Consider the following 22,626-nt stretch of genomic DNA (forward strand, 5'->3'; position numbering starts at 1 on the left):
AAAATCACATGACTTGACTCACGTGATGGGCCTGGTCTTCTGAGAAGAGGAGTTTCAAGGGCTCGAGAAAGGGGGCTTGGGCTGGTGGACTCGGGAGATGTAGGATGTAATTCATTGAGATGCGTATTTGAGATGTTTTCGAACTGGGTCAAGGGATCTGGTGAAGAAGGAAAGGGAGGGTTGGTTTATACACCGTCATCTGTTTTCAACCTTTTGATAGGGTGTGAATATATATTGTTAGAAAGAAAAGGAGTCTGCATCCTGTATTGGGCATCCCCGAGAATCTCGCGATAGGCATGTAGGGAATGGAAATGGAAATGGAGTGGAATGGAAGTGTGCCAGAGCGAGTAATCTTCGGTATTTCAGAAAGCGGGGGGTGGACTAAAGATGATGATTGTTGCCCCAGATGAATGAAGAGAATACCTACGTATGCGTAAGCTTCATTTTTGCTCCTGTGTGCACATTCTCAAGCTCCACTGAATGGGCAGTGATAGAAACGGTGCATGTAGAAATGACCATCCTCAATGCCGTGAAACTTTCACGGACCAGCATGCAGGAGCACTGACTGAACTGGGCAAATCAGCAAATCAGTTATTAAAGTAACCCTATCCGGATTGATATCTCTGTACTGATGAGTGCTCAAAGCGTCCCTGCCCAACATGCAACCTTGCCACGCGTGATCAAGAACCCAGTGCGCCAAATGTATCTGTTCTACCGAATGCCATGTATGCCCCAGCTAGCCTTAGGACCTGGATGGTCAATAGCTCAATTGATCAACCTCATCCTCATCATCATTCTGGTCATACATGAGTCGTCCTCTGTGTGGCTCCGCTGGAGTCGTTCCCTTTGCCTTCCCATGCATATCTCCATATTTCGGCTTCTCGGGCGTGACGAATGATCCTCCATCATCACTACTCTCTCTGGTACCATCGATCCCCATGATTCTATCTCGGCGCCGTTTCTCCTTGTAGACTCTGATAGCTTCGTCGCCCACGTTCTCCATCGGCTCCCAAGAGTTGGCATAATCGCCCACCCAGTTGATCAGGTAGTAGAGAACACGCCTGCCGTCCTCCTTTCGGACTTGTTCGTCAAGGATAGCATTAACTTCGTACTCAGATTCTTCTCCTCCTTCATCTGGCTCTTCGCTCGATTCTTCATCTTGCTTCTTGTTCTGTTCATCATTTTGCTTCTGGTCTTGCTTCTCCTCTTCTGACTCCTCTTCTGGCTCCGGTTCAAGCTCAGACATCTTGGACACTGAGAGCGGGGACGGCTGAGTTCGAAGGGGGATTGAAAGGCTTGGCTTGGAGGGCTTATCGAAGATAGGGTAGAGCTTTCTCTTGAACGGGGATTTGGGGCTTCGAGAGAGTAATGCCGCGTCAGGATTCTTCTTCCGTTCCAGCTCCTCGTAGATTTTGAGTGCCTCTCGACTGGAGGTAGCTGCGACAGCACTCTGACCGTAGAGAGGCGACGCAGGTGAGGAGTCGCGTTCTGATCGCGTCGAGGTAGAGGTTTCCTCGCCGGGATCAAGTGACGCGCTGACAGATCGGGAAGACTGCGCCATGCTCGGAAGGCCTTTCAATTGGAGATCAAGGGCAAGATCTGTGTCTATGGATCCAATCTCCTCACTCTCTGAATCTAGAAGATTCCTGTTGACAAGTCTTCGGGATGGAGTTGACAAAGAAGGTTGCTGCTGAGAGTGTTGGGAGAGCCTGGGGGATGTAAACACAACCTCCTCCTCCTCAACCTGATGTCTCTGGCCGGGAGCACGGCGACCTGCAGCTTTGAGAGGCCCGGGAGGGCTTTCTTTAGGAGGGCTTCTCATTCTGATCCTGCGCAGTCTCGCTGTCTTTCTTGGTGCGTCGTCGTCGAAGATCCTCTTTCTCTTCAGTTTTCTACCATCAACCCCTTTGGCTGCACGTGACATCGCCTCCAACCGCTTCCGCCTCCTCTCCTCCTTGGCCAGAATTGCTGGCAACTCCTCCTCCTCCCGCCGTCTCTCTTCCGCCTCATAACTGTCCGACTCCCACTTCTCCAGCGCCCAGCGGGAAACCCAATCGAGGATATTCTGCGGCTGCACACTGACCCTCAGATGCGGCTGATCCTCATACCCAACAAGGTACCGTAGCTGCTTCTGGAACTGGACTTTGTTGATGATGAACCCGTCCCGGTCATGTACAGGTATGGCAGAGATGGGGGCTAGCGGTGGTCCAGAGCCCGGGATGTATTTAGGTCGTTCGGCAACCACAAAGTCGAAGCCGGACAGAGGGAGGCCATTTAGCCCGATATAGGTTTTCGGTCGCATTATCTCTTCGAGACAGTGATGGTTTAGAGGACCCTACCTCCCTAAGGGTAAGTAAAGGACACCGTCCTCGGTCTTTCGTAGGGTAACGTCGTTGTTAATAACACGCGTCGAGGTTAATCAAAGAAGGGTAGTACTAGAAACACGCGACTTGTAAAGGCTTATGTAACCTAGTCAACCCGCCTAACCAAATCCGGTCTTTAACACCTTTATTAGCCATTTTAGAAGACACCTTACTTAAGTAAGTATTTTCTTTAGAAAAGATCTAAGAATTACATTAAAAACAAACCTAAAGAAGAAAATAGAAGATTTTAAGAGATAGTCTAAAGTTAAAGCTAGCCAGCAAGTTTAACAATTTTAACAACTATAGCTTTACTATTAGAGGTTAAGGACTAAAGGTAAATGTTAGAATTTAGTAGAAATCTTCTATTCCTAGAATGTTCAATCTTTATTTATTAAAATCGACTTGATTTGCCACTCTATCACGTGCTATTATCACGTGACACTCTAATAGTGCTACCTTACCTATTTAGTATCGTTATACTAAAGCTTAGTAATCTCTACAAATACTTCTATTCTATACCTTAGATTAGATTGTTTTTGTTTACTTTAAGTTATTAACTTACTAGTAGTACCTAGGTATGTGATTCTTCTTATTATAAGAAAACTGGTGGCATAATGTTATTACTTATAACGTGGTAGTAGCGACAACTGTGCAAGTGCAAATTGTACAATTTTCCTAAGCTTTAGCCACTTTATTTATTTATTCAATTTTTAAAGTAGGGAGTTTAAAAGGAAGCCACCTACCTAAGCTTCTTATAGAAAGCAAGATAATCCTAAGTGACGACAAGAGAAATAACCTAATTGATATTCTCTACGCATTCTACTCCGGTTTCGTTGCGCAATTAAAATTGTTTACATTCCGTTGGTCGTGCGTACAAAGAATCGCCAGAAATTTGCTTAGTCATCAAAACATCTACGCTTTGCAGCTTCCGTGTAGCGACCCTGGTCTTTTACCTTGTATCTTTTACCGATTTTCTATTTACTCTTGTCTTGCTACGTTTTCTTATTTCTACACCAATAAGTACTAATATTTTCTAAAATAACTCAGCACTTTTCTTTCTAGTTGAATACTATAATCTTATGTATTAGTCTTTTCTGCTTTACTGTCTCGAAGTAGGAGCGCTGTTCGTGGCTGTGGTTAACATTTTCGAGATCATTGCCAGTGTCCATCAGACACCCCCTAAGGAATGTAAGTTCTTTCACCACTCTTTCTTTCTCTATTTTGATGTCCTACTCAGATCTGACGCGGCGTAATAAAAAAAAACGAACGGATTATGTAGTCGCTTTATAAGCTCTTGGTTTCTTGCCCAACGACCCGCTGGACCGGAGACACTCATGCCGGGAAGATGTGGTATGAGATTACTTAGAAGGAGAGTCATCGCTAAAAGAGAAAGAGGGACAGACCGTAAACCGTTATTAGGTTATATGGCTTCCCTCTGTCCGTCTTTAACTTTGTGGTCGCCGAACGACCTAAGTACATCCGAGGATCTGGACTACCGCTAAGTACTGTCTCCGCGATAGCTGCAAGAGACATTGCGAGAGGAGTGAGACAGTGGGAAGGATTTTGGATTTGTTTTTTGGATTTGTGGATAGGGAATAGTTGTACTAAGTATGCAGAATACATACTATTTTTCTACACATATCCTGACTTCTTGTTAGTATCGGCAGTGCCGTCATGAGTTCAGAGTTACTTGTTACACGGGAGGGATCGGACAGAGGATAATGACTTGATTAAAGTAAACAGAAGGGTAACTAACTACTCTATATACTCAAAAAGGAGAATGCTATTAACAATTGCAGGCGCGATATCCTCTGAATATTGATATAGGTACCTGAGAGCCTAAATATCCAAAACAAGGCTACCTAGGTATTGAACGCGGGAATATCAATCCCTGTAAAGCTAGCTACATTCGACAACTACTATCCCTATCATGAAGCAAGAGAACAGAGCGGCAAGTCAATCGAAGCAAACGAATTGAGAAGATCACGATGGAGACCAGAGAAAGGTCTGATAAAGAACAACTAGAATTGACGCAAGTCAGGAAGGTAAGGTAGAAAGGTGTACTGTTTTCGAGCCAGTTATTAGGCGTGTAAGGAGGCGGGGTACTGAACGCGGGGGAGGAGGGCAGTAGTGGCGAGTAAAAGAGGATTCGATTTGCGGCAGTTTGAATAGCCTCAGGTTGGCAAGAGTGCCGCAGGCATAGAGCATATAGATATACTCTTTAAGAGCTAAATCCTGTGGTACTGACAGGTTTATGTTGTGCCCACCCCTTAAAGAGCTATTTCGACGGTGATATAGCACCCAAAAGCGGACTACGGCAGCTGCTCCCTTGAGTCCAGAATGGTTATCCCTTGCCTTAGAGGCAGCGTTAATAGCGGCTTCAATGTTAGCGTCTTTAGATGCTATATTGAGTGGTAAAAGAGTAGTAGTGGTGGTGGTAGGGGATCGGATTTGCGTATTGCTGGTTTTTGCGTATTGCCCTCCCTCACCCAATACAGTGAGTGATTAACCGAGTATTGTATTGGGTAGGCCTACCGAACGATTACTGCAAGCAAGTAAATTTGACGTATCCAAAAATGTCAAAGCCTCTGTCATCCTCTCGTACCATTGACTCTCGAGATACTGAAGGCACAATTGATTTCTGCCTGAGCCGAGCAGTGAAGATTCGCACTGTGTCCAGTCGCATTGTTTCAAAGGCTCTGGACCAACGTGTGGCCAGTTATCAAGTAACTTTCCTTGGCTCGTATCGACCCAGTCGAATCTGATTCCTAATGTTTCGATGATGCTCCTGACACTTCTTCGTGAGGAAAGCATATGGCGAGTAGTGATCCCGCAGCAGTTCAAAATGGACCTGGCGGTTTTCGGCAGCAAGTTCGTTCTCGAAATCTGGTTTTCGTACATCCTGATTATATTCGTAGAAATATCCAATATGTATCGCGATATGATCCCGTAGAAATGCAGCATTGTCGGGAAGATCAATCCAGACGCCAATGAGCGTGTTGAGCAAGGTTGACAATGATGGGATGAAGTTGTCGACCTCGTTGACAGTCAGAGGAAGCTTGTAACGCCAATATTTGGCCGGAAGGAGTATCACACCCGGGGCGTTCACGTCGTCCCCCTTCGGTAGGTCTGCCATATCGTGGACAGCGCTCGCAGGTGTCTGGCCTAGGCGGGGAACATTGTGGCTCATCTGTGGAATATTATAGAATCTCGGATTTGGCGTAGTGCGGCTGAACCCGTGAGAAGCTAGCACTCGTGCCGCGCTTTCTGGATCGTGTACTAGAAGGAAGAGGTCGAACACAATTGTAGGAATATCGTAAGCTGTCAGAGCATGTTCACCCCATATGACGCAGGGAACGCCTGCTTCGTAAAGTATACAGCAGGGTGAAGATCTTGAGTTCTCCATGACAGATAGGTCGCTGAGGGAGTCGTCAAGTGATTTTGGTGGAGCTGCCATCTGATGAGGCTCATCATTCTTTCTCGAGAGCCAGCGCCAGAAGCGCGGGAGATTCCAGAGATAAGAAGGAGATCGAGACATGAAGGATGTGAAGTTGATATGGCCTAGTGTATCTGAAGAAATGCTTGTAACCTTTGGACTTATTATCGAGAAAGATTGGAGAGGATTGTACGTTGGACTTGGGAAGTTGGCGGTTAGAATGTGGGGTTGCGGCCGCTAGATCGCCATCAAAATCAATTCAACAACACTTACTACCTAGGTACTTGTCATCATACTCTCCCAAAGACCATTCATCTTGAAAGAAAGACTTCTCTGTCGACTGTCAAGCATGGCCTCCGCCATATTCCAGATCATGTCCGACCTCCATCTCGAAACACACCCTTCATATGATCACTTCGACCTTCAACAAACAGCTCCTTACCTTGCACTGTTGGGAGACATCGGTCACGTTGGAGATGAACGTCTCTTCAACTTCCTGGAGAAACAGCTAGAGCGATACTGGGTCGTGTATTTTCTACTCGGAAACCACGAACCGTATTTTATGTCGCTGGCCGTCGCAAAGGCCAAGGTTAATGCGTTCGCCGAGAAGATGAAGCGCCTAAATGCCAAATCAACGATCGGAAAGTTTGTCTTTCTTGATCAACTAGACATGACCTTACCGGAAAGCTCACGATTCTGGGATGCACGCTCTTTTCCAAGATAACTGACGATCAAGAAGACGCTGTAGCCGGGCGGCTAGTGGACTTCAAGGCTATTCTAAGGTGGATAGTTGACGATCACAACCTTGCTCACGAAACCGATCTCAGATGGCTCAATGAGCAAGTTGCAAAAGTAGAACGAGAAGAGCCAGAGCGAAAGATTGTCATCTTCACACATCACAGCCCTTGTGGTGACGCAAGGGCCAACAATCCCAAACACCAGGGAAGCGAAGTCAGTTCAGGCTTTGTAACTGATCCGAGAGGTGAAGTGTGTTGGAAAAGTTCTGCTGTGAGAATGTGGGCGTTTGGCCATACGCATTACAACTGCGATTTCGAGGAGGAAGTCACAGGCAAGAGGATTTTGGCCAACCAACAAGGGTATCTGATGATACCGGAGAAGACTTTCAACATGAAAGCCACTTATCGACTGGGCGAGTAGTTGAGAGAAGAAGGCGGCTTATCATTCCCCATCTTTCTTTTGGCGCTCACAACAATCACAACGATCAGTAGCATTCACAGTTTCATCCATGAAATACAATCTTCGTAGACCTCGCTTGCTGCGCCATCCGCTTGGTGAGCCATTTCTACCTAGGAATCTAGATTTTAGTGGCAGTCTGGATGAGGATAAAAGGGGGGGTTATCGGATCTCGCTTAGAGAGCCTCGGATCTCGTTTGGATGCACTATATTTGGGCAGGCCCCCTTCTCGCTACCCCTTTTCAACCCTGGACAGCACGCGTTGGATTTTCTTGGCAGTCTTTCAATGTTTTCATGCTTCAAGCTTTACCTAAGGTATGGAAGTCGCAACCTACATCTTGCCTTTAGAACCTCTTCTCCTCCATTCCGCTAGCTAGCTAGAGAGAACAAGACACATACCACCGACTTTACCACGTACATCGAGACGAGGCGAAAGGTGACAGGTCCCGTATCGTACCCTCATCAAGTTGTTGTTGTTGTTGTTGTCTTTGTTGTGATCGTTGTTTTCGCTGTGATCATATTTTCGTTGCGATCGTTATTTTTATTGTTATCGTGGTTTTCGTCTCCAAGAGAAGTAGTCCGTCTGACCCGCGAAAGTGATCTGGATCTCGAACCTACAAGACACCGTTCAATAAGAGGTCAATGGCAACTTTCGAACGCTCTGTAGATCTTCCGTTTTTTGGTTTGAGCTAGGAACCCAGCCATCTGAATTTATCAAATTTACCTTATCTGTAGTCTAAGATCTCGTTAAGGCGATAAAGTTCGTCAAATTCTAAATGAGTTCCTTCGAAAAGGGGTGGAGTGAGGTGGATGAGGTGCAAATAAGCAGGAAAAGCAGGAAAAGCAGTGAAGTGGGTTAACGTCCAGAGAAAGGTATATTTATCAAAGCTGTAGAACGCTAAATATCCTACATATAGACATATATAGATATCAGAAGCCAAATACCCATCTATTCATCTCTCTGCCTACCTACCTCCCTATCTATCTATCTAGGTGTCGACCATTCATCATTATTTAGACTAACCATTACTCTAACCCCTCAAAAGCCACTACTCACAACGAAAGAAACCCCGAATCCTGTGCTTGTGATACAGGGGTGTGTATTAATTATTAGAAAAGTTTATTAGTATAAGAAGGTTGATGGGTTCGTGGGGGCCAGATTGGTAGATCAATCGATGAATGTTTGTTCTATTCGAGAAGCGCGCGTTCTGAGACCACCCGGGATGCGGTTCATGGTTTTTATAAATGGTATACTAGATCAAGCCGCGAGCGGACTATTGCCTCTCGCCGTCTGGATTATGCTGTGCTGTGCATCAGGGTTGTGTCCGCGAACGGGAGGGGGTGGCTTACGTATAGATCAGATTTCCCAGGACGGCGGCGGTGACGACAACGAGGGCGATGCGCGCGATCACGATGCCGCTCCACCAGCTCTTCTCGGGAAAGGCGCGGAAGACGACGTCCGGGGCGGGTTCATACCCGGGCGGCTCTTCGGCCACTTCTTCAATTGTTAGCCGGCGATTCCGGTTGCTCGATCCTAAGACAGGGGCGGGGGCTGGTGGGGTGCTTAGGGTTGCGGGCGAGGGGTCGCCGATCGAGGCAGTGGGAGTGTTGTTGCTGCGGCGGTATACGGTGCTCTCGGCCATAGAGCGGGCTTCGAAAGAATTGGACCGGAGCCGGGAGGAAATTACGGAGTTGTCTTCCGCGCTGATTGTCTGCGTAGTATCGCCCGGGCCGTCGTGCCGGGTGAGGACGATTGAGGGGCGGTCGGCATGAGTTACACTACCGCTGCGGGAGACAGCGGGGGAGTAAACAACTCGCAGGGGGATAGAAGAAGGGTCAAGTGATGATGAGGAACCTTCTTGTCGTCCGTTTGCGAGGCCAAGGTCTACTTCCTCGAGGGTACCTTTTTCTTGTAAGGCGTCGGCATCCTGAGTCAAACGTTCACGACTAGATGAAGCTGGTGAAGCTGGTGGGTAGACGGTTAACAGGGGCGAGGATCTGGCATCCCGTGCTGACCGAGCATCGTCTTCTACGGAAGAGGTGATTATTGCTGGTAAAGGATCCCCATCTCTTTGGACGATATGCGTAGATCGTCGGTCTTCATATAGAATGAAGACATCACCGGGGGCGAGTGCACCTAGAAGCATGAGTAAATAAGATAATGAATAAATTAAGGGAACCTCTACCTGTGGCATTAGCAGTCCTGGCAGAATGTTTCTTCGACGTAAGGTAAAATAGGAGAGGTATGATAAAGTTGGTGCTCGACCCGAATATCAGTGACGTCCAGTTCATTACCACGAGTAACCAGCCCTGTACATGAGTTAGTCTGGTATGGAATTAGCTGCTAGAGGCATACTTTTGTCTGAAAAGGTATGATAAGAACCCAAGGCAGCCAACTTGCCCAAATCTTGGCATATCCTGAGGAGTTAGCTCAGTTATATCCATTGGGAGTTTACTTACTCTCAGAACAGACATTGCCTCTCACGAGATTGTAGCGAATTACAATAGCAAATACTGGAACCGATGTAACGAGAACAGAAACCGGGAAGAGAATATTGACTATAATTGTCAGAACCTTGTTTTCGTCCGCAGCTGCCAGTGTTGCGAGAATATCAGTTGAGCTGCTGGTCTTGAAGCTTGCAGCACCGAGCAGGCCAACTATCAAATACAGAACTACACATATGGCAATAGGATAGGAGATGACCCTGTGTATGGAAACCGTACGAGAAAGCTCGTTTATGAAAGAGGGTACAGTGGTAATCTAAAAGAGATAGTAGTCAGTAATTTGTGAAAGGCGCTGAATTTTCTAAACGTACAAAGGCAAAATTGTTGAGTACGAATCCGACAAGGCTGCTTTGATTATCACCAATTGCAGGAATACTTTGATTCAGGCCGTGTTTTACGAAGATGGCAATCCAGGAAATCATAACGAAGAAGAGGGCAGCAACAGAGGCAAGCTGGAACTTAATGTTCCCAACGAGAGTCATCATCGAGAGGGGAATGACCAGCACTGCGGATATCTATTTCAGTCAGTCATCCGAAATTCAACTATGGGCTCAAACTTACAACGTAACCAAGTGATACTAGGATATAGGAGTTGAAGGGTGAGCCACTTGGATTCATCTCGGAAACTACCTTTATCAGCTTACATCGACTCAGTATATTTCCGGGGTGCCTACCACAAATTGCGCCTTCAGTGAAACTGATAGCACAAGTCTTATGAAAGATTTTGATTAACAAGGAATCCATGGTCTATCAATCCGACCGTTAGTGATCTATCCCTACACAGATGCAAGGACCCACCTGTTCCGAAATGATGATGCTCGAAAGATTAACACTCTGTAGAGCGCAGAATAGAAGAATCTGCATTATAAAATGGGTTTTGTTCCCAAGGTATAGATGTGCAACCGTAGCATATTCGACCCGGGACTGGAAGGATTCGTTGCCGTGAATTGTGGACATGGTCTCGACGAGAAAGAGGGACACGAGGCCGGCGATTGCGCCGAAAACGAGGAATGCGAGAGTAGGACTGAAGGAGCGTTTATTAGCCAGTTTCTGATATATTTTGAGGGACCCGGAAACGCGAACGTAAACCATCCTGCCTCCTGAAAGAGAAGAGGGACTGCCACGCCGGTCAGCATTATGTCCTCAAGGGCTCGAAGTTCGGAATTCGGATGACGAACTTGTAGTCAGTCCAGGACCGGTGATGGAGCTGATCAGCAGGGCCATCCCACCCCAGAAACCGATGATTGCTGGAGAGTCCATCTCGCCGGCGAGAGGTACCAGCAGCGTGTTTTTACGGAATGAATGTTTAGGGAGGTGAAGAGGGTTGGAGCGTGCGAAGAATTATGGGTTTCTCAGCCTCGTGCACATGCCGTTGAGCGACCCGTGCACGCACCTCTGGATGTCACTTTTCACACACATCCACATTGCCTTGAATGTTTGCGAAATCATTGGCTTCAGAAACCAGCAAGAGATAAAGCTACGAAGATATAGATCTGCAAAAAACTATTCTTTGTACCAAATCAAGTATTTCTAAATTCTCTCTTCCATTTGTCTTTGTCTTATCATCTGATTGTGGACACTATTCCGTCTGTTCTCATTTGTCCTTGCTGCACATTTGAACCACAGTGATGCTTCTCCAAGGTGTAGCTCACCTACAACGAGTATTGCAGAGTGAGTTCTGCAGATGGTATAAGAGAAGATAATTTACCACTCACTGGTATCATCTCAACAACTTTCCGGCTTGAAACATTCGTGGTCCTTCCCTTTACCACATCCTCTCACAGAGTCTCACTCCATCAATTGCCAAGAACACAGTGATTGAAGTGCGGCCCTTGTTAGAGACATTTCAGAACTCGAATTACTGGAGAGGTTGTCTAGGCTGTTAACGGGATGGACAGCGTAGGGTGGATGGCTTAGAGCGCGGGGTGAGATAGAGAGATGGGTTGATATTGCGGGGAAGATGGAGTGTGGGGGGATTATGTGGATCGATTTGAAGGCCTTATTGGGGATAAAAGCAGTGCAAAGGCCACAATTATCCGGGTTCTCTGATAGTTGGCATCTTCCAGCTACTTGGCTATATCTCGAGCTCGGACAGGCAAGGGAATGGGATCCACAACCTCAACCATCACCTTACCGTGCAGTGCTTGAACTGATTCTTAATAAATGCCGGACAAGACTCCCCCTCCGGACTCCAAGGGTTGTAACCAATAATAGCGAATCGCATTACCGCCACAAGTCTTGGCAAAGCCTCTCAGAACCGCGAGGTCCCAACGAGGCTGGCATCCCATCTCATTGGTTCGCAAAAAAGCCGGCCAGCCACCAAGTCTAATTCCTCGGAAGCTGTAACCTCCAACCTCAACGTCCAGGGAGGTAATTTTTTTATTTCCAAATAATCAAACAAAATTCCTTCCACAATGTCCCTCGTATCTGGACCCGGCCGTGCCGGCCTCTCTACCGCTTCCCTCCCGACCGAGCTGCGGCTCTCGGTCGCTGCACATGTGAAATACATCCAAGCCCTGGACAACGTATCTCCCCCCTCCCCATTTCCTCCCACCAAGGCCAAACCTCACTAACGGCCCTCCTCGCAGCGCAAAGACGAGCTCGAATACCACCTCACGACACACCTTCGCCTCAACGGGGTATACTGGGGTCTCACAGCACTACATCTCCTTGGCCACCCCGACGCGCTGGACCGCTCGCAGGTCATCGATTTCGTGCTTCAATGCCAGGGTGAGAACGGGGGGTTCGGAGCCGCACCGGGCCACGACCCGCATCTGCTGTCCACAGTCAGCGCGGTGCAGGTGTTGGTTATGTGCGAGGGGCTCGGGGAGCTGGAGGCGCGGGGAAAGAACGGCGGCGGAGCGCTGGGCGTGGGGCGGTATCTGGCTGGCTTGCAGGATCGGAAGACGGGGACGTTCAGAGGAGATGAGTGGGGCGAGGAGGATACCAGGTTCTTGTATGCGGCAATGAATGCCCTGTCGTTGTTGGGTCTCCTGCATTTAATTGATGTGGAGAAGGCGGTAGCCTATATCGTCAGCTGTGCGAATTTTGATGGTGGGTATGGTGTTTCGCCGGGTGCCGAAAGCCATGCGGGTCAGATATTTGCATGTTTGGCGGCATTGAGCATTGCGGGCAGACTTGAAGTGGTAGATCAGGGAAAGCTGGGGAGGTGGTTGAGTGAGAGGCAAGTTGAAAGGGGTGGATTAAACGGTAGGCCAGAGAAGCTGGAGGATGTTTGTTATAGTTGGTGGGTGGCGAGTAGTCTGAAGATGATTGGGAAGTTGCATTGGATCCAGGGAGAGAAACTGACGAAGTTCATCCTGGAATGTCAGGTGAGTGGGAGAATTCCGGGGCAGACAAGGCAGAGGGGATGGACACTGAATGGTGCTGACGGGATGTTAACATAGGATACTGAACAAGGTGGCTTTGCGGATAGACCGGGGGATATGGTAGATGTTTTCCATACCGTTTTTGGGCTTGCAGGTTTGAGCTTATTGGGGTACCCCGGGTTGGAGGAAGTGGATGCTGTATAGTAAGTCTTTAAGCTCCCCGAGTTTGACCCCGGGCCGCTGACATTAGATATAGTTGTATGCCAAGGAAGGTCATCGAGCAAGTTCTTGGACCACGGGAGGAGATACCTATAGAGTAATTAATGCACGTTGCCCAAGAACGGGCATGCATCATAAGCCAGATCAAGTGAAGTCTGCACATCTAATGGTAACGCCCCCCTACTTTTCCTTGTAGATCTCATCATCCTTTCTCCCCTCAATCATTCGTCAATTCGAATCCCGAGTCGCGGGATACCTCCTGCCATCTAATAACCTACTACCGATACATCATGGTTGGAGGATACAAGGCAGGAGAAAAGAGAAGTCATCGGCCCATGAGGGTAAGCAGGCGTAGCAAGACCCTGACTACTTCAAATGCTGGTGATACAGGTGCGTTGCTTTGCTTCCTAGGTAGCTCGAGGGTACATTTTCTGTCTCTTTTTGGATGCTTCGCAAGTATAGATGTTGTTTAGAGAATTGAAAGCTCTGATCGGTCTCTCCTATTTTACCCTACCTATTCTCAACTGTTTAATCTGATTCGATTTCCCTACCCGCGTACTATTCGGTGAAGCGCATGCTAAGGGTACTCGGTTCGGTAACCGAGAGCCTCGATGAGGATATATTCTGTCGGCCTTTGTTGACGCGTCGACACGAAGACCGGAATTGATCTCTCCTGAATACATCATGTTGGACAATTGACAATTGACAATTGTTGGTGTTGTGTTGACTATTCTATCTGCCCCATCCCCATCCCTCCTTCCATTCCTCTTTCGTCGCGACTTCCCTTCTCCAGGTGAGTTCAGGGCCCCGCAGACCTCTACCCGACGTCGTCGACTTCTTCTCTCCATATTCCCGCTCTTCCTTTCCTCCTTTCCTCCTTCCACTCGCATCTCTCTCGTCTTCGTCTTCACCATCTCTCTTGCTTCAGAGCATTTGATTTGTCTTTGATTCGTGCAGAGCAGTCATCCTCGACTTGCTACGATTGCTCATTCCCAGCATCAGATCTCCAATCCCCATATCGTGCTCGACACCTCCAGACGTACCTTCTCGTGGCCACAGCACCTGAAAACCACTGCCATCGATACGTGGAGAGCTTCTGTATACTATTTACAAGGTACGTGATGCGTCTCAACTTGTCAATTGGGTGCGTTCTTCAGCGAGAGCAGCTCAATTGCGGCTACTCGTTCTCTGTTATTACCATGGGCTCTTGGGCACTCTGCAAGGAAGCGTCCCATAATGCTTCTCCTTTCACGCGTCACCCGAACCTCCAATGGCAGCTGGCTAATTGGTGCTGTTTCAGGTTATTCGATTTTCTTCTTCATCGCGTTCATACATCACTCTCAGCTATACTCTGCGCAGTGCAGCGGATACTTGATCAGTCTGCAAGGCAGTTTTTCCCCCGCCTCCTACGCTGATTTAGCACCTGCTTTATACTGTCACCTTTGCGTTGTCCCAAATCTTTGGACTTCGTGGATTGTGTCGTTCCTTCACACCTCCTGCAACACTGCCTTGCAGCTTTGCTTAATATTTGCTAACTGACAGGCGACTCTAGACAAAACGAACAACCTTGTTGCGGAAGGTCGGTAAAAAAGCCATTGATATCTGCGGAGTTCCATATTATATCCAAGGTAAGCACTATGTTGGAGCTTCAAATGGTAGTTTGATGTATCCACGAAGACACGGGATTTGCCTTGTGCCTCAACTTTCCCTAATATAGCTTTTGTCTTTGATACTCTGCTTCACTCCCTACTTCACTCCCTACTTCACTCCCTACTTCACTCCCTACTTCACTCCCTACTTCACTCCCTACTTCACTCCCTACTTCACTCCCTACTTCACTCCCTACTTCACTCCCTACTTCACTCCCTACTTCACTCCCTACTTCACTCCCTACTTCACTCCCTACTTCACTCCCTACTCCACTCCATACTCCAGTTTTTGCTAACATCTCCCATGATAAGGCTCTTCATCATGCCGAAGCCGAAGAATAACGATAGCTCGATCCAGCTACGATGCAGTCTTTGCCCGAAGATCCCTCACTTCTCTGATGTCTCCCATCTACTTACTCACATATCTTCAAAGTCACACCTCTCGCATCGTTTCAAGCTCCAGATCCGAGCCCAGTCAGAACACGGCGCTAGGCAGCAGCTCGATGACTTTGATCGTTGGTACAGTCTTAACAATCTCGATGTACTCCTCTCAGAGCGTATGGCTACCAAGGAGCAGAAGAAGACTGCAAAGGAGAGGAAGGCAGCAAAGACTAGGTCATCTGATATATTCGTAAGTTTCTTTTACTTTTCATTGATTGCCGATATTTACATCGGAGCTAGAGTTCGGCCAAAAGCCTAGTCGTCTAATTGCTGATCCTTCGTTGCATAGGTAAAGGACGAGTTGGAGGAAGGGGGCCTAGCATGCCAAAGATCCCTCGTGGTCACTCCAATCTTCCGAGCTCCTGTACCTCGCATGCACCTTTGGCCGACTGCAAAGCGATCATCTACGCCAAACTCTGATTGGGAACAGCTTCCACCTACATATTCTACACCAACGACTAGACGTCAACTTCCCAACTTTGCACGCGAGGAGACCCCAACTAACACCATTCCTGGCAGCTTGCTTGATCCTCAGTGGGACCCTCAAAATACCCATAGCAAGCTTTTACTAACCTTGAACCAGGCTTACTACTCCATGGAAGCCGGATGACGGGAAAGTTAACGAGAAGCTCTCCGACAGTACCAAATTGAAAGGTATCTTCTGGCCTGGCATGAACCTTTTTGACTCAGCCACTCCTGAAATGAAGCGTATGAGGAACCAGCGCAAAGATGGATCCATCCTGGAGCAGATGATAACAACGTCAACAGTTGTTGAGCCATTGGAATTTGTCTATAATGCGGATGGCGCATTGAGAAATACTAGGGATATTTTTGGTCCTCTCTCGATTGAGAATAGCCCAGTAAGTGAAGATCTCCCAGGGCCATAGTTGGCAGTCACAAATGCAAAAGAAGCATAAACTAACTAAGTACAGGAGAATATTAAAATACCAACTCCAAGAAAACGGAAGCGTCGCAGCCCCCGCAAGGCAACCTTCAACGATATGAGTGTCAATGTTCCTCGTACGAGAGCTACGCGTTCTAAGAACTTTTTTGCTGGAAGCCCTCGAAAGCGGCGGACTGCCTCTTCTCAATATCACAGTCCTTTGGGCCGCGTCTCGTACAAACAGAAATCAGCTCCGAATCCGCTGGCAGCCTTCGGTAATCGATATATGCCAACTGCCGAGGAGGACGAAGAGTTCCGAATGACTCTTGGGGAGATGAACAAGAAGCGTTCTTTTGGCATCTTTCAAGATGCCTCCGAAGTCAGCCCAGGTCGAACTGAGAGTCCACTAGAAGAACCAGAGTAAACGAGTCTATTTTCTTCGTGTAAACCATACTGACTAAACTTGTAGGTTCGACTTCCTCGGTCATGGCCTGTCAAAGTATCTGCCCAATATAAATCAAGCCAACCAAGGCTCTCCAACACCATTAGCTAAGCCAGCTCCTATGAGGATCTTTGGCAAAGAGAACAACCAACCCGAAATGTCAGCCCAGGCTCAGGACCACCGAACCGGATCTGCACCTCATGTTTTCCCACCGCAAGTATTCTACGATCCGACATTCAACCCGCTCTACAATCCACTCAATAGCTTTTATAACCGTCCCCCGGAATATGGCTACTCCTCGAACTATAACGAGGATACCAAGTCCGCAAATGGTTTTACTTCCGACTTTCACGGAGACTTCAGGCCACTTACTTCAATGGCTCGTTGCCCAAGTCAACAAGGATACGAAGCAGGTCCCAGCAATCACTCGGGAAACGGTATGCATTTTGAAATGTAACTCTTGGAGGGGATCAACTGAAGTGCGCTAAACATTCACAAACCTTGCTTCTATATTCATGGGTGTGCACCAGTCCTTGCTTGCGTTATCGGCCATTGCTATCTTGGTTTCCTTTGTTATCAAGCATATTTTCACGATGGAACGAACGGCTCTTCGAACGGCGCTATGGGTTAACGGGTATACTTGCATCGCTATCTGCTTAGGCCTCAACATGTTATTATTTCCTTTGTGTAGTAGAACTAGCTATAACTGCTCGATCCCGACAACAAGCTGCTCAAGTAGCTCATCGGAAGATCCACCGTCATTAGATAATACATTCGCGATGAACTTACTCAGTCCAACTAATTTCTTGGACTGGACATCCATCTCCATCTCTCGTGATTTCAGTGCCGCGGTTTCAAGGACAGGCTTGGGGACTCGGGCCAGACGAGCCACGTTTAAGCCGTAGCTGCGGTGTGCTACGCCTGAGCCAACCTCATATAAAAAAGTGATCTCCTCCTCGCCCTCCTCTTTCCCTTCCTGGGCAGAGAAGCGCATATGCACATTCTCCAACGCCGCCTTGCCATCTCCATCCCCCTCTTCCGCCTTGGCAGCGCCAGCCTCAGGCCCAAAACTCCTCGCCACATTCGCCAAGCTCTGATAATGCGTGATGAACAAGCACAGACAGCGGACGTCGCGGACGATATACTCGAGGACGGACTGGGCGATGGCGACGCCGTCGTGGGTGGAGGTGCCGCGGCCGAGCTCGTCGAGGATGACGAGCGAGCGGGGACTAGCGCTCTTGAGGATGTGGGCCGTCTCGGACAGCTCGACGGCGAAGGTGGACTGGTTGGTGAAGAGGGAGTCGTGGGCACCCATGCGGGTGTAAACGCCGTCGAGGAGGCCGAGGCGCGCGGAGGCGGCGGGCACGTATGAGCCGATCTGCGCGAGGATGCAGATGAGTGCGACTTGGCGGACGTAGGAGGATTTGCCGCCCATGTTGGGCCCCGTGATGAGCTGAGCACGCGTGCTGCCGGGGCGGGTCGAGAGCGAGGTGGAATTTGGGATGTAGCCGCTGCTGAGGAGCGTCTCGACCATAGGGTGGCGGCCGTCGACGATGTCGATGTGGGCGCTGGGGGAGGCGGAGAAGGTGGGCTTGCAGTAGCCCGGGAGGGAGGCAACGGTGCTGAGGGAGAGGAGGCAGTCGAGGGTCGCGAGGGCGGAGATGGCGTCGCGGAACGAGGCGTAGTGGGCGGAGATCTGGGCGAGGAGGGAGGTGAAAGCCACGTCGCAGGCGGCGCTGAGGGATTCTTTATGCTGATCCCTCTCGCGCAACATGCGGATCACGTCTGGGGTATGGAATCGTGATGCCTTCTTGGTGCCCGAGATCTTGGTCCATGATGCCGGGACGCGCTTCAGGTCGGTATTTGGCACTTCGATCAAGTACTCGATTCCGGAGACAGTGATGTACGTCACAGGGGCTTTCTTCCCCAACTTTGACGCCGCATCAGAGCGGTGCGAGTCCAGGTCATGCTCTACGGAAGCGATGCCCAGCTTGTGCTCTGTTATGGAGTCGCTCTCTTCGTCTTCGCGGAAGAAAGCATATTTGTCGTCCGCGCGAGCAGCTTCAGCGTTTATCTTGTCGAGGAAGGAGATCACGGCTTCGCCGATGGTGGGAAGCGATGCTATGGCTTCGTTAATCAGGGGTGAGGTAAAGCCAGCGTCCGAAGGGGTCTTGACGTGCGCATATTCAGTTGCTATCCTCTGCATGGTTTGAAGGACGGTCAAGAGCTCGGGTCGTGTGCACTTGCCGTAGTATATTCGGATCAGACTTCGCTCGAGGTCGGACTTGATGCCGCGGAGGAGAGTGTGTAACTTGTCTACCTTAGGCGTCTGATTGCCTTCCAGTAATTCTTCGACGGCTGCCACTCTCTCCTCCAGGCGTTCCTTGTCAAGAAGAGGTCTCCCAACCCACTTCCGTAGCAACCTCTGCCCGAACCGAGTGTGAGTCTTATCTAGAGTCCAGAATAAGCTTCCCTTCTCGGACTGATCAGTCTGATTGTGATAGATTTCGAGACTCGTCAAAGTATTTCCATTCAGCAGCATATGGGATCGGGCACTGAACGACTGGAAATACTTTGTCAGATCAAACACATGCTCGAGCCCATACTCGGTCAGGTGAGTGATCATAGAAGATAAGCAAATGGTGACGGGCTCAGAAAGCTTCAGGACTTTATCCAAAAGATTATGTTGTCTCTCATTATTGGTGTCTTCGTTGGTCTTCAACTTGTCGGCATAGAATTGTGCAACATGTGAGTACGCCTCAGCAGCCAGCGTCTTTCCCTTCTCGACCCTCTCCACGCGAATCCGGTCTCCGAAGACATTCGTGGAGCTCCCTGAAAGGTGCTGTACAAGCTTATCCGTGGCTTTGGTAAGTTCTCCTACAATTAAAAGCTCACACGGTGCGATGTGTAGCAACCGGGTTTCGATTTCATTTCGCATAAACCCGTCTTCAAAGGTATCGTATATGATATCACCGGTTGCTGGCTGAACAGCCAGAATTCCGATATCGACCTTCTCATCCGTTCCCCAGCCTTTGGACTTGGACTCCGTGATGCACAGGAGATATCCAGTTGCTGGAGCCCCACCCGATGGCGCATCTGTAGGTTGATCGAGACCCTCGATATCATCGATATATGTGCCTTTGGTGTAAACATTGGTGAGTTTTCGAATAAATGGTGTATTCCTATTATCTCCGGCCTTCTTCAGTGCTGCAGTTTCGATTTGCCTGACTACTCCAATCTTATGTCCAGCCGCAACAAGCCTTTTCGCGTGTACGGGTAGTCGATGAACCGGAATGCTTGCAGAAGCAAAGCGGTCGAGGTGTGCTTCTGAGGGATCTGAGATTTGTGAGACATGGTTGCATAAAGAGTGTGCGTGTAACCTTACGTTCATCATATCTGAATTTCCCAGGGATACATACTATGCTCAGCTCTTTGGCAGCAGTTCTGGCATCCTCGCCGAAGAATTTAAACTTATATCCCACCTCGACAATCAAGAGTGTATCCATATGCTTCCTCTTGATATCCAAAATCTGTAGCTCCAAAGGAGTCAACTTTCCCGTCTTGGCCCCTTTCTTCTTGGTCTTCGCTGGAGGTGGTGTTTCGTCTTCCCCATCGTCGCCCTCTCCATCTTCGTCCAATGCTGCAGTGTCTTCAACAATCTGCCAATTTCTCCGTTTTATCTGCGCAATGCTATCCGGATGCCCTAATTTCTTGACGAACTTTTTGTGCAAATGCTCTCTCCTGGCTTTGGCCTCAGCCTCTTCCTGGTCTTCCTCCGCTGCTACCTGACTAGGTACAGTATTGCCGGACGAGGTGTATACAAATCGTTCTGTCCGCGAGGATGCCTTCGACTTCTCGGAGGTCGTAGAGGTTGATTTGGGCCGTGTCGAGTTCGAAAATAATGTACTTGCCCCATCATCACTGTCACCTTTTGATCGCTTTGCGGGCCTCTCTGCAGAATCCTGGTCACTCTCGTCTTCTGCTAAAACTCTCTTCCCCACTCCATTTGGTCTAGACTTCAGAGGTGTTCGGGCATCTTCGTCACTATCAGCATCGGTGGCATCGGTGGCATCGGCGCGGTGATTTGAATCTTGACTCGTTGGTGGCGGTTTCTGGGCGACGCCGTTGACGGTCTTCTTCGTGAAGAAACTGGATATTGTTTGCTGGCTTAATGGTTGGCTAGACCGGCTGCCCTTCACTGGGGTGGGACTCGTCTTCTTCATCTTGGCGTTATAGATTCCGGACCACGAGGCTGACGTTGAATATGGTTCCGGGAGACGCGACGCGTTGAGTAGTTGCTGACTAAGCCTGAAGTATCCTGATTCTCAACGTCGTTGATCTCTTCCTGGGCATCACTTGTTTAATATCAGTATTCTTTGATATCACTAGGAATCGAGATGATTTTGAGAGAAAATTGGAAGGCTGTCAGTGCAGTTGATGGTTCCAGCACCCCGCGTATCAGCCTCAATATGGTGTTTTACACTGCCATACTTCCCCTGATCATTTTGGATCTTGGTACAGCAGCATAGTTGCTCCAGCATGCCTAGTTATTATCGTCGTGTCCCAGTATATGAAAGATCTTATTTGGTAAAACCTTTCGCTAGCCTGTGCGGTGAGATTGGTCACGCATGAATAGGTAATGAACTCGACTCAACCTTGCCATTGTTACACTGCGAGTGCAAAGATTGGAATCATTGTCAACATCTCTAACGCAGCTTAGTACCAGTGCCATTCTTAATGGGAGGTATGATTTGAATTGAAAACGCATTCTTTGCAAAGGGGTAACGCGAAACCAGAAGCCATTGAGCCTTATCCCCGTGTATCCCGCAAGGTTCAGTCAATTCTTGACACTGTAATAGATCGAAGATCTACATGATTGTTAGTGTCTCAACTTTGTAGGTTATCCCGGAAGGCTCCACTGATTTTCGTGATCTAAACAAGCATAGAATGTGTCAAATGAATTCCATGATCATGAACTACTTGTGCTGAAGTCTAGCTCTGAAGAGAACGCACATCCAATTATTCATGTGTCTCATTGCGGTATTCCTGTTCCTATACTTCAGCGAAGCGCCATATTGTGTTGTGTACATCTTTCCATTATTCATTGTCGTTCGGCCACCATCTAATCGCAACTTTACCCTCACACGCTTGGCGAAACCGGATACCTTTGCTCTTAGCTGTTTTCTTGCCTCCTTTCTTCTCTGTCTCTTCCGAATCAGCTTGGTTAAGACCTCGTTCAACATCCCGCCATCCTCAGCAACCCACACCCATTCGCTCTCCTGTGGCACATATCGTGGCGGGCGCTGGCTAACACCAAAAGTATCCCAATCCTGAAAGAGCAATTTAGCCTCGGAACCTAAGACCTCATTCGCCAGTTGGATTACATTATGATACAGGATCCGATCATCGAATGGTATGTATGCCAAGATGGGGACGTGGAGCATGACCTGGCGCAGCCCCTTGAGCCCTAGCAGGAAGTATATGAACGTCTCGAATAATTTCGAGGTTCGAACACTACTCCAAAAGCTGATAGCGCGGGTTTGCTCCTCGTAGGTGAGGGCCGCGATGTCCAGGCGATGTCGACAGTGTACACGTCCCTGGCGCCTCCAGAAGTTGACCTCGGGGTTGTTATAGACCTTCCAATAGTTGTATTCCTACGTCTTCCGAAGCATAAGGTTTTCGCCCTTATAATTATCTCTTCCTCGCGATCAGCGCCTTGCTTTTTATGTCAGGAACGATAATGGCCATGCATATTCAACCATGATCCTTCGATTCTTGATCGACATAACGGCTTTTTTGACATAACTTTGAATTGGAAGTTGTTAATTTTCGAGAGGATGAAGTAGTGCTCCATGTCTGGGAAAATCTTCATTGCCACCCCATATAGGTACGGTTCTGGTCGAACCGCTTTGATGTGTCTTGGCATAAACCCTGTCCATTCCTGCTCGAGACTCGAGTATGGGCTTGAATATTTGCTCGAGGAGTTCAAGGGTAGATTTGCCATTGCGCAAGTTGGGGGTATGGTAATTGTCTTGCAAGGTGTATCAATTAGTTGACGAATTGTCACTGCCCGGTGAGTCAAGCGACTAGAAGTTCTAAACTGAGCACGTTTTGTTATTGTCACGGGAACAAACAGGTGCGATAAGGTAGGTAAGGTAGCCTCGT

The 22,626-nt window shown here is 48.4% G+C and overlaps 8 protein-coding genes across 8 annotated transcripts; 3 read left to right on the top strand and 5 right to left on the bottom strand.

Annotated features, from left to right (window-relative positions):
* Nucleotides 1–608: 608 nt before the first annotated feature.
* On the bottom strand, nt 609–2,380 carry M430DRAFT_36069 (hypothetical protein). The gene has a single exon (XM_024866860.1). The coding sequence runs from the start codon at nt 2,300–2,302 to the stop codon at nt 758–760; it is 1,545 nt and encodes a 514-aa protein (XP_024718803.1). The 5' UTR covers nt 2,303–2,380; the 3' UTR covers nt 609–757.
* A 2,705-nt stretch (nt 2,381–5,085) lies between these two features.
* On the bottom strand, nt 5,086–5,901 carry M430DRAFT_29398 (hypothetical protein; the record flags this gene model as incomplete). The annotated part of the gene is made up of 1 exon (XM_024865875.1): nt 5,086–5,901. One exon carries the CDS (start codon nt 5,899–5,901, stop codon nt 5,086–5,088), a length of 816 nt encoding a protein of 271 aa, XP_024718804.1.
* A 247-nt stretch (nt 5,902–6,148) lies between these two features.
* M430DRAFT_20729 (hypothetical protein) lies at nt 6,149–6,957 on the top strand (the record flags this gene model as incomplete). The annotated part of the gene is made up of 2 exons (XM_024864356.1): nt 6,149–6,444; nt 6,468–6,957. The coding sequence occupies 2 exons, from the start codon at nt 6,149–6,151 to the stop codon at nt 6,955–6,957; spliced, it is 786 nt and encodes a 261-aa protein (XP_024718805.1).
* A 1,294-nt stretch (nt 6,958–8,251) lies between these two features.
* On the bottom strand, nt 8,252–10,790 carry M430DRAFT_43654 (hypothetical protein; the record flags this gene model as incomplete). Its single annotated transcript, XM_024867637.1, has 11 exons — nt 10,677–10,790; nt 10,582–10,615; nt 10,297–10,522; nt 10,173–10,245; nt 10,060–10,124; nt 9,810–10,013; nt 9,454–9,754; nt 9,350–9,411; nt 9,180–9,303; nt 8,344–9,130; nt 8,252–8,294 (listed from the first exon to the last, which is right to left on the bottom strand). Exons 1-11 carry the CDS (start codon nt 10,756–10,758, stop codon nt 8,252–8,254), a joined length of 2,001 nt encoding a protein of 666 aa, XP_024718806.1. The 5' UTR covers nt 10,759–10,790.
* A 1,071-nt stretch (nt 10,791–11,861) lies between these two features.
* Nucleotides 11,862–13,562, top strand: M430DRAFT_60017 (hypothetical protein). Its single transcript, XM_024868833.1, has 4 exons — nt 11,862–12,023; nt 12,087–12,830; nt 12,906–13,030; nt 13,084–13,562. The coding sequence occupies exons 1-4, from the start codon at nt 11,913–11,915 to the stop codon at nt 13,145–13,147; spliced, it is 1,044 nt and encodes a 347-aa protein (XP_024718807.1). The 5' UTR covers nt 11,862–11,912; the 3' UTR covers nt 13,148–13,562.
* Nucleotides 13,563–15,017: 1,455 nt separating this feature from the next.
* Nucleotides 15,018–17,039, top strand: M430DRAFT_277777 (hypothetical protein; the record flags this gene model as incomplete). The annotated part of the gene is made up of 5 exons (XM_024865718.1): nt 15,018–15,326; nt 15,426–15,670; nt 15,720–15,996; nt 16,105–16,439; nt 16,489–17,039. 5 exons carry the CDS (start codon nt 15,018–15,020, stop codon nt 16,916–16,918), a joined length of 1,596 nt encoding a protein of 531 aa, XP_024718808.1. The 3' UTR covers nt 16,919–17,039.
* A 51-nt stretch (nt 17,040–17,090) lies between these two features.
* Nucleotides 17,091–20,684, bottom strand: M430DRAFT_67996 (hypothetical protein; the record flags this gene model as incomplete). The annotated part of the gene is made up of 2 exons (XM_024869321.1): nt 17,091–19,797; nt 19,847–20,684. 2 exons carry the CDS (start codon nt 20,682–20,684, stop codon nt 17,162–17,164), a joined length of 3,474 nt encoding a protein of 1,157 aa, XP_024718809.1. The 3' UTR covers nt 17,091–17,161.
* Nucleotides 20,685–21,298: 614 nt separating this feature from the next.
* Nucleotides 21,299–22,465, bottom strand: M430DRAFT_277779 (hypothetical protein; the record flags this gene model as incomplete). Its single annotated transcript, XM_024865719.1, has 3 exons — nt 21,299–21,329; nt 21,475–22,115; nt 22,268–22,465. The coding sequence occupies 3 exons, from the start codon at nt 22,463–22,465 to the stop codon at nt 21,299–21,301; spliced, it is 870 nt and encodes a 289-aa protein (XP_024718810.1).
* Between the last annotated feature and the right edge of the window lie 161 nt (nt 22,466–22,626).

The sequence above is a fragment of the Amorphotheca resinae genome, assembly GCF_003019875.1.
Source record: "Amorphotheca resinae ATCC 22711 unplaced genomic scaffold M430scaffold_9, whole genome shotgun sequence".
Taxonomy (NCBI): domain Eukaryota; kingdom Fungi; phylum Ascomycota; class Leotiomycetes; order Helotiales; family Amorphothecaceae; genus Amorphotheca; species Amorphotheca resinae.